The 14,950-nt window shown below is 44.9% G+C and overlaps 1 protein-coding gene across 6 annotated transcripts; it reads right to left on the bottom strand.

Moving 5' to 3' along the window:
- Positions 1 to 3,207: 3,207 nt before the first annotated feature.
- Positions 3,208 to 10,822, bottom strand: LOC139417972 (heterogeneous nuclear ribonucleoprotein A/B-like). 6 transcript variants are annotated; one of them, XM_071167003.1, is made up of 10 exons: positions 10,753 to 10,822; positions 10,540 to 10,644; positions 9,863 to 10,089; positions 9,372 to 9,540; positions 9,112 to 9,270; positions 8,839 to 8,994; positions 5,019 to 5,133; positions 4,566 to 4,766; positions 4,389 to 4,474; positions 3,208 to 3,856 (listed from the first exon to the last, which is right to left on the bottom strand). In XM_071167003.1, the coding sequence occupies exons 3-9, from the start codon at positions 10,078 to 10,080 to the stop codon at positions 4,404 to 4,406; spliced, it is 1,089 nt and encodes a 362-aa protein (XP_071023104.1). In that variant the 5' UTR covers positions 10,081 to 10,089; positions 10,540 to 10,644; positions 10,753 to 10,822; the 3' UTR covers positions 3,208 to 3,856; positions 4,389 to 4,403. The 6 variants fall into 6 exon arrangements, with proteins under 6 accessions (XP_071023104.1, XP_071023106.1, XP_071023105.1 ...); XM_071167005.1 differs by having other exon boundaries at positions 5,025 to 5,133; positions 10,753 to 10,784; XM_071167004.1 differs by having other exon boundaries at positions 5,022 to 5,133; positions 10,753 to 10,782.
- Between the last annotated feature and the right edge of the window lie 4,128 nt (positions 10,823 to 14,950).

The raw sequence follows: 14,950 nt of genomic DNA, 5'->3' as shown, positions 1-14,950 counted from the left end.
TCAATAATGTAAATGGAATGTTTATTATTCATGAATATCAGAGATGGCCGTCTTCATTGCAAAAGGTTCAACATTTTGCTTTGTTTCTCTGTTGTAGCAATCGACGAAGAGAGGAAGCGAGAGCAATCGCATTGACCAGAGGAAGAGAAGATTTTAATTTGATTTATCAAGCCCGTCTGCCGGGAACCTCCACTATAACAAGACCTAGACTATCACACTGGTGCTCCACATGTCAAATACTAAAGGGGTATTAGGATTGGCTGTTACAGTCAGAGGAGCAGGAGTTTTTCCAAGCACTTAATGGCTCAATTTGTTTTGTATGTCTTTCTGGCTGTTTACACAGGCAGCCCAAATTCAAATCTTATTTTCACCAATCAGATCAGCTCTGAAAAAAATATCTGTGTTGTTGCCAGTGTAAACACCACCTTAGTCAGAGTAATAAAGATGACATTGAAAAAAATATGTTTGTTTTTCTTACATTGTCGTGTTAACAGGATGAGTCCTCAAATTAAAGTACACTACAGTCCTAAAGATCAAAACCAGTATATTAATCTCTCCTACAGGCCTAAAGATCAAAACCAGTATATTAATCTCTCCTACAGGCCTAAAGATCAAAACCAGTATATTAATCTCTCCTACAGGCCTAAAGATCAAAACCAGTATATTCATCTCTCCTACAGGCCTAAAGATCAAAACCAGTATATTCATCTCTCCTACAGGCCTAAAGATCAAAACCAGTATATTCATCTCTCCTACAGGCCTAAAGATCAAAACCAGTATATTCATCTCTTCAGATGCAGTCTTCCACATTTCCCAGAACCTCAGAATAGCAGATGTAGCTCAAGAAACATTGATTAGTGGCTAGCCTGGGTGCCAGTCTGTTTCTAGTCTCTCTTTATTATAGCCTGGGTGCCAGTCTGTTTCTAGTCTCTATTATAGCCTGGGTGCCAGTCTGTTTCTGCTCTCTTGCCAACTTGTTAGGCTTGATAATGGAGTAGACAAAAGCACAAACAGACCTGGGACCAGGCTATAGGAGACAACAGATCTGGGACCAGGCTATAGAAGGAGACAACAGATCTGGGATCAGGCTATAGAAGGAGACAACAGATCTGGGACCAGGCTATAGAAGGAGACAACAGATCTGGGACCAGGCTATAGAAGGAGACAACAGATCTGGGACCAGGCTATAGAAGGAGACAACAGATCTGGGACCAGGCTATAGAAGGAGACAACAGATCTGGGACCAGGCTATAGAAGGAGACAACTGATCTGGGACCAGGCTATAGAAGGAGACAACTGATCTGGGACCAGGCTATAGAAGGAGACAACAGATCTGGGACCAGGCTATAGAAGGAGACAACAGATCTGGGACCAGGCTATAGGTGGAGACAACAGATCTGGGACCAGGCTATAGGAGGAGACAACAGATCTGGGACCAGGCTATAGGAGACAACAGATCTGGGACCAGGCTATAGCTGGAGACAGACCTGGGACCAGGCTATAGGTGGAGACAGACCTGGGACCAGGCTATAGGTGGAGACAGACCTGGGACCAGGCTATAGGTGGAGACAGACCTGGGACCAGGCTATAGGTGGAGACAGATCTGGGACCAGGCTATAGGTGGAGACAGATCTGGGACCAGGCTATAGGTGGAGACAGATCTGGGACCAGGCTATAGGTGGAGACAGATCTGGGACCAGGCTATAGGTGGAGACAACAGATCTGGGACCAGGCTATAGGTGGAGACAACAGATCTGGGACCAGGCTATAGGTGGAGACAACAGATCTGGGACCAGGCTATAGGAGGAGACAACAGATCTGGGACCAGGCTATAGGAGACAACAGATCTGGGACCAGGCTATAGGTGGAGACAGACCTGGGACCAGGCTATAGGTGGAGACAGACCTGGGACCAGGCTATAGGTGGAGACAGACCTGGGACCAGGCTATAGGTGGAGACAGACCTGGGACCAGGCTATAGGTGGAGACAGACCTGGGACCAGGCTATAGGTGGAGACAGACCTGGGACCAGGCTATAGGTGGAGACAGACCTGGGACCAGGCTATAGGTGGAGACAGATCTGGGACCAGGCTATAGGTGGAGACAGATCTGGGACCAGGCTATAGGTGGAGACAGATCTGGGACCAGGCTATAGGTGGAGACAGATCTGGGACCAGGCTATAGGTGGAGACAGATCTGGGACGAGGCTGGAAAAACATGAGGTGCATTGGTTTGCTAACTGTTGAAGAACGGTTAGTACTGAATGACAAGTTGCCCCCAAACTTTTTTGGAAGAGTGTCTAGGGTACGTTTGCTGGGTGTGGCTTGAAGCAATGAGTGACCTTTTTGGTATTTATATTAGGATCCCCATTAGCTGCAGCTACGCTTCCTGGGGTTCACGCAAAACATAATACAGATCATTAAGACATTTAAAAAGGGCAGTGGTCATGCTAACCATGTTCCCCACCACATTGTTCAACTGGTCATTCAGTACCCTACTGTTGCAGTTCAATTGAACATTCCAGAACATAAACATGTACAGAATGCCACCATGTTCAATTACAATTGATCTAAGTCTGTATAATAAGTGAGCCGCTTCACAGGCAATTTGTCACTGGATTGTGTAGAAGCCCCTCAATACTCAACTATAGACCCCAACACTAGTTCCACTTTTTTTCCATTGTTCCCTTCTAATCAGGGACAGATTTAGACCTGGTACACCAGTTGTGCAATTAAATCACGTAGAACAGAACACTAACAGGTGGGAATTTAGGATTAGAGGTAAGTCCCTTTGTAGAGCTGACAAGACACTCAACGAATTTTAACACACTTCCGTCTGCCATTGCAAAGCACGGTCCACGTCGCCTACATGTAAGTTGCGTGTTCTTTTTGCAATGCGTACAGCTTCATTTACATAGGCAGCCCAAATAGGATTTTAAATATTTCATTGGTTTTGACTGATAAGAGAAGACCTTTCGCCAATTGGGCAAAAATAACAAACTTGGGCTGCCTGTGTAAGTAAACCCAGCCATAAAATGAAAGCCTAATGTTTAAAAAAAAAAAAATACAGAATTAAATATGCCAAAACCTGTCAGCAACCTCCGTTGGAAAAGCACAAATAGTTTAAGAGGATTGTAAATTAGCCATGATGAACTTAACGCCAAGGACAGTATCCATAAGTTATGCATTAAAACAGAAATGGACACAAATTATAAACAAATGTTTATTTCTAACAATTTGCCAAAGACACTGGTGGAATGTAATTCCAGGGGGCTGCAACCCCCCCTGCAATATTTTAAGCATAAAACTAGGTGTGTAAATGCCACTTAACACAGGTCAAAATTAAAAATGAATCCAAAATATATTGGTTGCTTCCATTTACAAGCAGACGTTCTCTAGAGACAAATCTTAAATGAAAAAAAAAAAAAAATCAGATAAATCCCTTTTTACATGATCGCCAATCCTACACCGAATTCCTTGTTGAAAGTTCTGTTGCCAACTTGCAGAGTCAGAAAATAAAGTAATCTAGAAACCAGAAAAAAATTACTCAGAATTGCTTTATTTTAAAAGCTCTGACAGCTTTCGATGCTCATGTAAATCCAGTCGCCATGTAAAATACCATACAATACATTAGATTCAAAGGTACCAAAAAGTACAGTAAAAATTACTTCCATCTCTGGAAATGTGGACCAAAAAATAAAAATAAAGATAAAATAAAAAACTGTGGAAAAGTGACATTTGCTTCCCCAGTTCCTCAGATGGTCTGTACAAAGTGGAGTTCAAGTCTGTCATCCCAAAGGAAAGAATGAAGTCCTGCACACTGCCGCACCCCAGTCTCAAATCTGGATTACTTGAGTCCTTTAAGAGAGGAGAAAAAGGGAATTGTTGCCACACCACTTATGACACGACCCCCCACCACCCTGAATCAAAGAGCAAACAGCTAGAGCAACAAGCATGCAAGAAGGGGATGATTAGGAAGCCAATGCTGCTGGTTAGATCGGTCATAGCATAGCATTAAGGGAAACGGCAGACATTTTGTTAAATTTGCTGTGCAGCTTTAAGCAGATAGTCTCCCATCTCCCGCTCTAGAACATGGTCCACCGCAACATCAACCCTTATTGATCCAGTAGTGTAGTTGTAGGGGTGCATCTTTGATGCAGATTATGCAGGCAAATTTGAGGGTTTGAGGTTGTGTCCTTTTAAACAAAGTTTCCTGCCCCCAACGGTACTTTCTAAATCCAATTGATGAACAGTGGATAATTTCATTCTAATCCACAATAGCCTTCCCCCTGGGCCAGACTAAATCGTGGCAAGGAATTGTTGGCATCAATGCCACAAATCTAACAGCTATATATAGGACCACAATGTTACAAGGCACTAAAATGCATACCTGCACTACATGAGATCAGTATGGCTTGTAGCTACCCTGGTGACCTCCACGTCTTGGAGTTTTCCCATAGCTTGTATTGCCCTGGTCTGCAGGAATAGAGAGAGAGGACTGAGTGCTTCTGTGCAAAGACAAGTCATATAAATCAGGTAGGCGCTTGCCAGAGGTCTGTATACTCACTGTAGTCGTAGCCCCCTCCATAGCCACCTCCGTAGTATCCAGCAGAGTAGTCATAGTTGCCGTAAGCGCCATAGTTCCCATAGGCCTGCTGCCCACCATAACCATAGCCCTGGTTGCCATAGCCCTGGTTGCCATAGCCCTGGCTGCCATAGCCCTGGTTCCAGTAGTTATTATAACCCTGGTTGCCATACTGGTTTTGGCCTGAGGGAAACAAAAAGGTGGTTCCAAGTCAGACTAAAAAATGTTTTTAAAAAAATAAAAAATAAAAGATATTCATAGTCCAGAGATGCCAATTAGCAATCCAGTTTCTCAGAGCCGGCCCTGCCTAGAGTACCACACCCATCTCGCAGCCTTAGACCAGAATGTCTTCCTGCAGGTAGAACCCATTGTACACAGACCTTCTCTATGCCCTGGTCACTCAAAACAAAATGTCGCTGTTGAGTTAATACTCACCACCACCACCACCACGGCCTCTGCCTCCCCGGCCTCCTCCATAGCTGGCGCCACCACGGCCTCCAAATTGCTGCTGCTGGTACACCTCTTTGGGCTGGGCGATTTTTATCTCACACTGGGATGACAAACAAGGATATTTAATTATATAGGATGCTGCAAAGAGATTGCAGCATGGAGTACAAACATGCTAGGGCTATTCAGACAAGTCACATCTTAAGTTGAAGCATTGATTTTTAGCTTAAAGCTCACACTGGACCCCCATCTCAGTCAGACACTGAATGTCAATACAATTCATTTAAAAAAAAAAACGTAGATCTGAATTCTAAAATGCAAATAAGAAAATGTGTTCAAATTGATGTAACGAAGCGGTCAAATAATTTAACACCATGAAAACAAGTCTGAAACTCTTGCATGCAACATGAAAATGTCGGTGAGATTAGGGCTGGGAGATATGGCCAAAATATTATATCACAGTATTAAAAAAATTAATGGTATTTTTAGTTAGAATAATAAAAGCGCAACATTTGCTCCAGAAGTAGTGCGCGAGCCCAGGGTGCTCCAGGAGCAGTGCGCGAGCCCAGGGTGCTCCAGGAGCAGTGCGCGAGCCCAGGGTGCTCCAGGAGCAGTGAGCGAGCCCAGGGTGCTCCAGGAGCAGTGAGCGAGCCCAGGGTGCTCCAGGAGCAGTGAGCGAGCCCAGGGTGCTCCAGGAGCAGTGAGCGATCCCAGGGTGCTTTAGTAGTGAGAACTCCTAGGGTGGCAACACATATTCTAAGTGGTTTCAATGAGTCTCTCCATTCTGATTGAACAGTATAAAACAATTCACCTGCAAACAAAACTAATTTCAGCACTTTTATAATTTCCTGCACCCAATTGCAGTGGTGGAAAAAGTAACCAATTGTCATACTTGAGTAAAAGTAAAGAACTGTTAATAGAAAGTTACTCAAGTAAAAAAGTCACCCAGTAAAATACTTGAGTAAAATAATTTGGTTTTAAATACACTTAGTATTAAAAGTAATTGATAAAATGTACTTAAGTATCAATGTACAAATAACTTCAAATTCCTTATAATAAGCAAACCAGATAGCACAATTTTCTAGTTTTTTTTTAGCCATACATTTAAAAAAAAAAATACGTATTTAAAAAAAAAAAAATACATATTTATTTTTTTAAATGTATGGCTAGCCAGGGGCACACTCAGACATAATTTAAAAACAAAGCATGTGTGTTTAGTAAGTCGGCCAGATCAGAGGCAGTAGGGATGACCAGGGATGTTCTCTGTTTAGTGAGTCCACCAGATCAGAGGCAGTAGGGATGACCAGGGATGTTCTCTGTTTAGTGAGTCCTCCAGATCAGAGGCAGTAGGGATGACCAGGGATGTTCTCTGTTTAGTGAGTCCACCAGATCAGAGGCAGTAGGGATGACCAGGGATGTTCTCTGTTTAGTGAGTCCTCCAGATCAGAGGCAGTAGGGATGACCAGGGATGTTCTCTGTTTAGTGAGTCCTCCAGATCAGAGGCAGTAGGGATGACCAGGGATGTTCTCTGTTTAGTGAGTCCACCAGATCAGAGGCAGTAGGGATGACCAGGGATGTTCTCTGTTTAGTGAGTCCACCAGATCAGAGGCAGTAGGGATGACCAGGGATGTTCTCTGTTTAGTGAGTCCTCCAGATCAGAGGCAGTAGAGATGACCAGGGATGTTCTCTGTTTAGTGAGTCCTCCAGATCAGAGGCAGTAGGGATGACCAGGGATGTTCTCTGTTTAGTGAGTCCTCCAGATCAGAGGCAGTAGAGATGACCAGGGATGTTCTCTGTTTAGTGAGTCCACCAGATCAGAGGCAGTAGGGATGACCAGGGATGTTCTCTGTTTAGTGAGTCCTCCAGATCAGAGGTAGTAGAGATGACCGGGGATGTTCTCTGTTTAGTGAGTCCACCAGATCAGAGGCAGTAGGGATGACCAGGGATGTTCTCTGTTTAGTGAGTCCTCCAGATCAGAGGCAGTAGGGATGACCAGGGATGTTCTCTGTTTAGTGAGTCCACCAGATCAGAGGCAGTAGGGATGACCAGGGATGTTCTCTGTTTAGTGAGTCCTCCAGATCAGAGGCAGTAGGGATGACCAGGGTTGTTCTCTGTTTAGTGAGTCCACCAGATCAGAGGCAGTAGGGATGACCAGGGATGTTCTCTGTTTAGTGAGTCCTCCAGATCAGAGGCAGTAGGGATGACCAGGGATGTTCTCTGTTTAGTGAGTCCTCCAGATCAGAGGCAGTAGGGATGACCAGGGATGTTCTCTGTTTAGTGAGTCCACCAGATCAGAGGCAGTAGGGATGACCAGGGATGTTCTCTGTTTAGTGAGTCCTCCAGATCAGAGGCAGTAGGGATGACCAGGGATGTTCTCTGTTTAGTGAGTCCTCCAGATCAGAGGCAGTAGGGATGACCAGGGATGTTCTCTGTTTAGTGAGTCCTCCAGATCAGAGGCAGTAGGGATGACCAGGGATGTTCTCTGTTTAGTGAGTCCTCCAGATCAGAGGCAGTAGGGATGACCAGGGATGTTCTCTGTTTAGTGAGTCCTCCAGATCAGAGGCAGTAGGGATGACCAGGGATGTTCTCTGTTTAGTGAGTCCTCCAGATCAGAGGCAGTAGGGATGACCAGGGATGTTCTCTGTTTAGTGAGTCCTCCAGATCAGAGGCAGTAGGGATGACCAGGGATGTTCTCTGTTTAGTGAGTCCTCCAGATCAGAGGCAGTAGGGATGACCAGGGATGTTCTCTGTTTAGTGAGTCCTCCAGATCAGAGGCAGTAGGGATGACCAGGGATGTTCTCTGTTTAGTGAGTCCACCAGATCAGAGGCAGTAGGGATGACCAGGGATGTTCTCTGTTTAGTGAGTCCACCAGATCAGAGGCAGTAGGGATGACCAGGGATGTTCTCTGTTTAGTGAGTCCACCAGATCAGAGGCAGTAGGGATGACCAGGGATGTTCTCTTGACAATTGTGTGAATTGGACCATATCCCTGTCCTGCTAAGCATTCAAAATGTAACGAGTACTTTTAGGTGTCAGGGAAAATGTATGGAGTAAAAAGTACTGTATTTTCTTTAGGAATGCAGTGAAGTAAAAGTTGAGCATAACTGTTGCAATCCTGGAAATAGAACGATTACATCAGATACATTGCATGTTCTCTTAGCTACTTCATGTAGCTAACATATAGCTATTAGCGGCTAACAAATAGCACCTGCAGATTTAGGGCAACTTGCTAAGACAAACGAGCGGTTTGCTGATGTAAGAAACAAACTAATAGTGTCATTATAGAACGCTAGTGGATTTAGATTAAGAAGCAAAGTGAAAACAGCATCATTGTTGTATGTGCTGCATTGATCATGCGGTTGAGGAACAACAATGCGCTCTTTGAATGACAGGGGGCGGGGCTAGGTCGGTAGAAAGCGGCATGGAGAGAGAGAGATGACTCAAGTAGCCGAGTAAACTATGCAAATGGATGTTACCCACAGCTTATCACATTTAACAAACCAAACATTCAAATACCGGTATAGAAGTTAAAGTAAAAACCCAAACCGGTCCGTACTTCGATACTGGTATATCATAAATTATGGTATACCGCCCAGCCCTAGTGAGGATACATTATTTCAAGCCAGGGTGAGTGATCATGCCCCAAAGCATTTCAGCAGGGAATGAAGACTATACACAAATAAAGTTGCAATTAGACACAAGTTTGCATTTCACACACAGATAGGATGCTTAGCCAAATTGATATAGGATGCACCCAGCATGCACATCTCCACCAACAGTAAGTAGAAAAATAAATCAATATACATACAAGACCTTCCTTTCCATCTGTAACTTTAGTTCCACACACATTGTGGAACTTTTTCTCAAGGCATTTTTTAACAGTGGACTCTTCTTTGAACGTGATGAAGATAAAACCCCTCCTTTTTTTGAATTTGGGGTCCACTGGGAGTTCGATGGATTCAATCTAAAAAGGTTTGAGGAAAGAGACAAATTAATAACACATCAATAACATCCGTAGCTACTGAAACACAGGAGGGTCCTGCAGAGGTCATCATAGAATGATAGAAGGACAGTGACAAACCTCCCCAAAGGTTCCAAAGTACTCTCTGATGGTCTCCTCTGTGGCTTCTGGATTAAGACCACCAACAAAGATCTTCTTGGCTGGTTCCTTCTTCATTGCCATAGCCTTCTTTGGGTCTATCTGTCGTCCATCTAGCCTGTGTTCTTTCTGCTCAAGAACCTTCAAGGTTGCCCAAAAAAATAAAAATAATTGTCTACAAAGCCCAACTTCCACAAATGCAAGATATCAAAATCATGTCACCTTTCCCATGGAACACACACCTTGTCTACACTTGCTGCCGTTTGGAACAAGATGAACCCAAACCCGCGTGACCTTCCTGTGTTTGAGTCCATCTTGATGGTACAATCTGTCACCTCTCCAAATTTGGAGAAGTAGTCTTTCAGGTCTTTTTTGCTAGTGTCCCAGCTAAGTCCACCAACAAACATTTTGCTGCAGAGAAACACAGATCAGTAAGGACCGAGGACAAAGCTCACTAACTGACAACTGAGCAGGCACTTAAATTGCATTCAAGTTCGGGGGGGGGCACACATTGTGGCTTACAAACTTGTACAGGCCAATAAAACTGGGAGTTTACACTTCGGTTGTATCACCGCAACTCAAAACACCGATTGCATAAGTGTAACAATGCCAGCCAGTTGAAGCCCATCCCCCAAATGGGCTGGGCATGGCGCCAAGACTAAACAAAAGATAAAACGTTTGCAGCTAACGTTATTATAATACGACTATGTAAAACAACCATTCATAAACTTACCCAGCGTCATCCTCGCCTTTGCTTGCATTTATCTGTCCCCCTTCTGCCGCTCCGTTCTGGGCGTCCACTTCCTCCACAGCAGCGTCTTCCTCACAACTCTGTTTGTCTTGTTCCTCCGTCTCGGCCTGTAATGTGGCTTCTTCTGCTCCATTCAACTCTTCTGCTTCGTTTCCATTTTCGGACGTCTCCATTAATTGCTGTTCTGCGTCGTCAGACATAGTGATCACCTACCCATGGGGATAAAGGAAACGTTAGCTGGCTGTTAGCTAAAAATGCATGACATTTGTTGTAGACATTCGTGCACATTCTGACGCAGGCCATAAAGCTAACCGGCTTCTCTGGCTAGTTAGCATGTAATGTTGCTAACACAAATCACTTTGAGCCAACGTTTTACTTCATACACATTCATGCAAATTGTACAGAAACAATTCAAACGCCTGCAACAAAAAAAAACATCTTAAAACAGATCTAGCTAGCAATTAATCTAGCTAAATTTAGTTGGTTATTCTGTTAGTGTTCGCGGCCTGCCAGTGGTGCCTGACTTGACAAATCTAGTTAGCAATAGCTAACGTTAAGGTAACTAATACATTATTTAGCTAGCTTAATGGCAGATGACATAAATCGTTGAATCACATAACTCAATACGTGAGCGGTAAACAAATACAAATGGCGTTTACCGTTTAAAATTGAGCAAGGTGCCGGAGGCTGCTTTTCAAGATGGATACTCTCCGACTCCGCGAGCTAACTCGTGGCAATCTTTATACTACCGGAAGAGAGCGCTCCTGTAAGAAGTAATTTAAGATTGGGTATCTAAACGTTGTCATCATGATAAGTGTTTTCCTATTGGCTTCTTTGCAAAAAAAATAAAAAATAAAGTGCCACCTACTTACCGCAAGTCACACGAGATGTTCCTCCTGGCAAGTTGAACCGAAATGTTTCTTCCGGGAAAAGCTCCCAAACCTTCAATACCCACAACATTGACCTTTCCGATAGCCAATGGGCTCTCAGCAACGCTTCCACCGCTGCACCCGAAGGAGAAACTCACAATAGATTCATATAACACTTTGGGGGGCGATAAAACACAATATTCAAAACAAATATTCATTTTCAATGAAGAACCAACATTTGAATGAAGTGATTTGTTTTATTTTATTGAATTTACTCCGCGACATCCCGTTGAGATTGACCAATCGAAGTTGACTATAGTTTCCAGACCCTACTGGATTGACTGTTGATTTATATCGCTATTTAGCCTGCATGAGGGCGAAGAAAAGCATGGCTGATCTCGGCCGGTAGTCTGCCTGCTGCATCCAAAGCGGCAAAGTAGCTCGCTAGCTACCGGCTGCGTCACGAGACTGCAGAAATTCAGCCAGCTCCGATTGACTGACAGATAGCGAGCTAAATACAATGAAAGCTATATGTAAACTGACAAACTAGCCAACGAATTAGATTGAATTATAAATATAATTGCAGGTTTTAGATACAAAAACTACAGTTATGCTGTTGATGGACTGTCTCTTCCTCTCTCCCTTTCTACTTTGTCCGTATAGTTGCATTTTGTCCTGCTAAAGTTACCATGTCCCCCAAGGCAAGGGGTCAGGGCCGGTCCTTGCCTTTCTGCCTCCCTAGGCGAGACCAAAAATATGCCGCCCCTGCAAAAGTAGAATAGTCCCATTAAGCAAAATCACGTTGAAAAGACGTCTAAAATACGTATTTTCCAGATGTTAAAATTAGGTTCAATTTAGGTTCTGAATAAAAAGGTGAAAAGTCGTATTATTCCGGATGTTGAAAAGGCGTTAAAGACATTGAAAAATACGTATTTTCCAGACTATGATATCAGGTACATTTTCAGTTCTGAATGAAAATTGAAAATGTAATTTAAATGTAATGTAATTTATAAACGTCTGTGTTTGTCTGGTCCAGACCGCACCAAATCTGAACAAAACATAGACGTCTATGATAGATTTGGATTTGGTCGGACCAAAAATCAATGTCCGTGAATGTGATAATCAAGGCCGATTCTAATGAGAGGCCACCTAATCCTGCCTAATGAGAGGCCACCTGTAGATGTCAATAATAAGTGAAATCCGTATCGTCCATCGGCTCCACCACTGCTGTCATCCTTACCCCAAGATTTTATTCAAACATAGGGTGGACCCAGGTCAAAACCACCATGCCAATGATGCAACTTTAGCTCTATTTTTGTATCTGAAAACAAGCAATTTTACTCTATCTAATCCGCTAGCTAGCTTGCTAAATTTACATGGAGTGTGGTGGCATTTAGCTTGCTATCAGCTTGCTATCTGTCAGTAAATAATCATACTATTAGCTGGTTGGATGTGGCACTGTGGTAGGCAGACTGCTACTCCTCGAACGCCGTGGTGAAAGCGAACGGCCAATGGCGTGAGGCGTGGGTCTTGATGGCTTGGGAGCTTCCCCGAAGGAATATTTTGGTTCGATGCGTTCCTGCTGGGATGAAATCAAATTGATTTTGCCACAACAGCAAATTTAAAACTGTAGACAGCAAAGTAACATTATCTAATACATTTTTTAAAGTTAATTTACTTGTATGAACTACTAGATCATTATCTCTTCTATTTAGTAGCTAGTTTTACATTCATAATTTAGCCTATCCCTGTTGACGTACAATACACGTTTGAATTTGTTTATTTGTTAAATAAATGTTTGAATATATAACCCTCTGGTACAGCATGGCCCACAGTCCCCGGAGGCTCCGGGGTCAACAGCCAACACGGAGCACGGGAGACAGGCCACTCCGCCAACGCCCTCTATGCCAGTGACACAAGTTAGCATTCCTCCATCTGGACAAAGCATCACTCCTTCGCCTTTCCGCCAATTACCAACCTAGGCAAATCGTTTCTTTCGTCCAGGGCCAGGCCAGTCCTCAAACAACAGGTCGGAGGGCTCTCGCCCTATTCCGGCTGCCACAAATGGTGGGTCTGGGACAGTAGGGGACCGGCCCAATGAGGCCACAGTGGGCTCATCAGAAGTCCCGGGTTTATCCTTCACGCAACCAGAAGAGGGAGCCAACATTATGAAACTTCTAGTAGCCTCAGCCTATGGAATTCCCAAACCCAAACTGCCGTACTTTGAAAACGGAAAGGAGAGTGAATTTGTCCTTTTGGAAATGGCATTGGAGAGCCTACTGGGTATTCACAGTCATCTGTCAGAACGCTACAAATACCAAGTACTAATGGATCATTTGCGGTTTCCCAGTGCATACAGGCTGGCCCAATCCTTTATGCACTCCGCAACACTGCTGCTCTCCAGGCCCTGAAGGTGAGATATGGTGAGTCACGTCAGCTAGTCCAGAATGAACTAAACAACATCCTGAACACGTCTCCAATAAAATGGGAGACCATGCTGCCTTCCAAGAATTCTCCCTGGCTGTCCAATCCCTGACCTCGATGCTCCAATCCGTTGAAGGAGAAGACGGGAACGAGCTGAAATGTGGCTCCCACATGGACAGGCTTCTTAGCAAACTTCCAGTGTACCTCAGAGACAGTTTCATTGAACACTGTTTGAATAAGGGCATCCTGAAAGAGGGCTCGAGAAGCACCTATGCTCTTAGAGACCTGGCCGCATGGTTGGAGGTGAAGGCAAAGGCGAAGAGCATCGCTCACCAGGCCACAATCTCAGCCATAGCCACCGGTGGAAGGAAGGAATTTGAACGCCACGAGGGACAGAAAAGGCCAAATCCCACTACCATGTACTTAAATAGTGAGGCCGGGGAGGAACCTGGGAAGAAGACCCCTCTCAAGAGCAAGACCATCAAATTCCAGCCTTACTACCCATAATGCAATAGTAAGGGGCACTTCCTTGGCTCATGCCCCAGGGTAAAAAAGCTCACTCAAACTCAATTGAAGGCCTGGATCACTTCAGGCGAGCGATGCTACAAGTGTGCCCGTAGCCATAAGGCGGAGGAGACCTGCACATTGAGGAAACCCTGCAACCACTGTAAAGGAATCCATCTCACCGTGTTGCATGATCTAATTCCGCAAGCACAGAAGGAGCAGAGTATGCTGATGGTAGGAGCTGCAAAGGAGCTGTACCTCGACCAGCAGAACCGGTCTCCAAGGGTCATGTTGAAGGTGGTCAAGGTCACTCTGAAAAGTGAAGGGAGAAGCATTGATACATTCGCTGTTCTAGATGATGGGTCAGAAAGAACAATCATTCTCACGGCGGCCACCCGTCAGCTTAACCTGGAGGGGACCCCGAGACCCTTAATCTCAGAACGGTGCGACATGATGTTATCCAAATGAAAGGCTCTGCTGTAACCTTTAGCATTTCACCTTCAGGAAACAGGGACGTGGCCTATAACATCACCAATGCCTTCATGGCTTGAATCTCGCAGAGCACTCCTGCCCGGTAAGTGTTCTACAGAAACAATATCCTCATCTACGAGGATTGCCTCTTCCTAACCTGGCCAGAGTAGCGCCACTTATCCTGATTGGGTCAGACCACCCACATCTCGTCACCCCGACTGAGCCTATACGAGCTGGACCAGAAGGAGGGCCCATTGCTGTCCATACATCCTTGGGTTGGGCTGTGCAAGGTCCATCCCATCTACTTCTCTCCACCCAAGCTGTACAGTCACAGCAAGTCCTCTTCACCAGAAGCAATCCAGATGCAGCCACTAACCTCCTTCGGAATGTTGAGATGCTCTGGAAGATGGACACATTCTCGAACCGGAAGCTACAGGAGGTCACTCGCTCGAAACATGACTCCTATGCATTAGACCTCCTGGAGAAGAGCACCACCACCACTGAAATGGATGGCGTTTGCAGGTATGCAACCCCACTGCTACGGGTGCCCAACCATCCTCCTCTGGCAACCACGACACGGGCTGTACTCCCACTACTGCGTGGAACGGAGCGACGCCTGGTGAAGAATCCTGAGCTTGCAGAAGTTCATAACCGAGAGATTCATAACCTTGTGAAGGCAGGCTTGTCCCAACCAGAGAACGAGTGGCCGACAGCCCCCAGGCGTACGGCCCCTCCGCAACCAACTGAAGCTCATGAGTTAAGGAGGTCCGCCCAATGCTACAGCATTTCTACGGAACCAACA

Source organism: Oncorhynchus clarkii, chromosome 10 (genome assembly GCF_045791955.1).
Source record: "Oncorhynchus clarkii lewisi isolate Uvic-CL-2024 chromosome 10, UVic_Ocla_1.0, whole genome shotgun sequence".
NCBI lineage: Eukaryota > Metazoa > Chordata > Actinopteri > Salmoniformes > Salmonidae > Oncorhynchus > Oncorhynchus clarkii.
The sequence above is the reverse complement of the archived record's forward strand: the minus strand, read 5'-3'. Positions and strand labels throughout refer to the sequence as shown.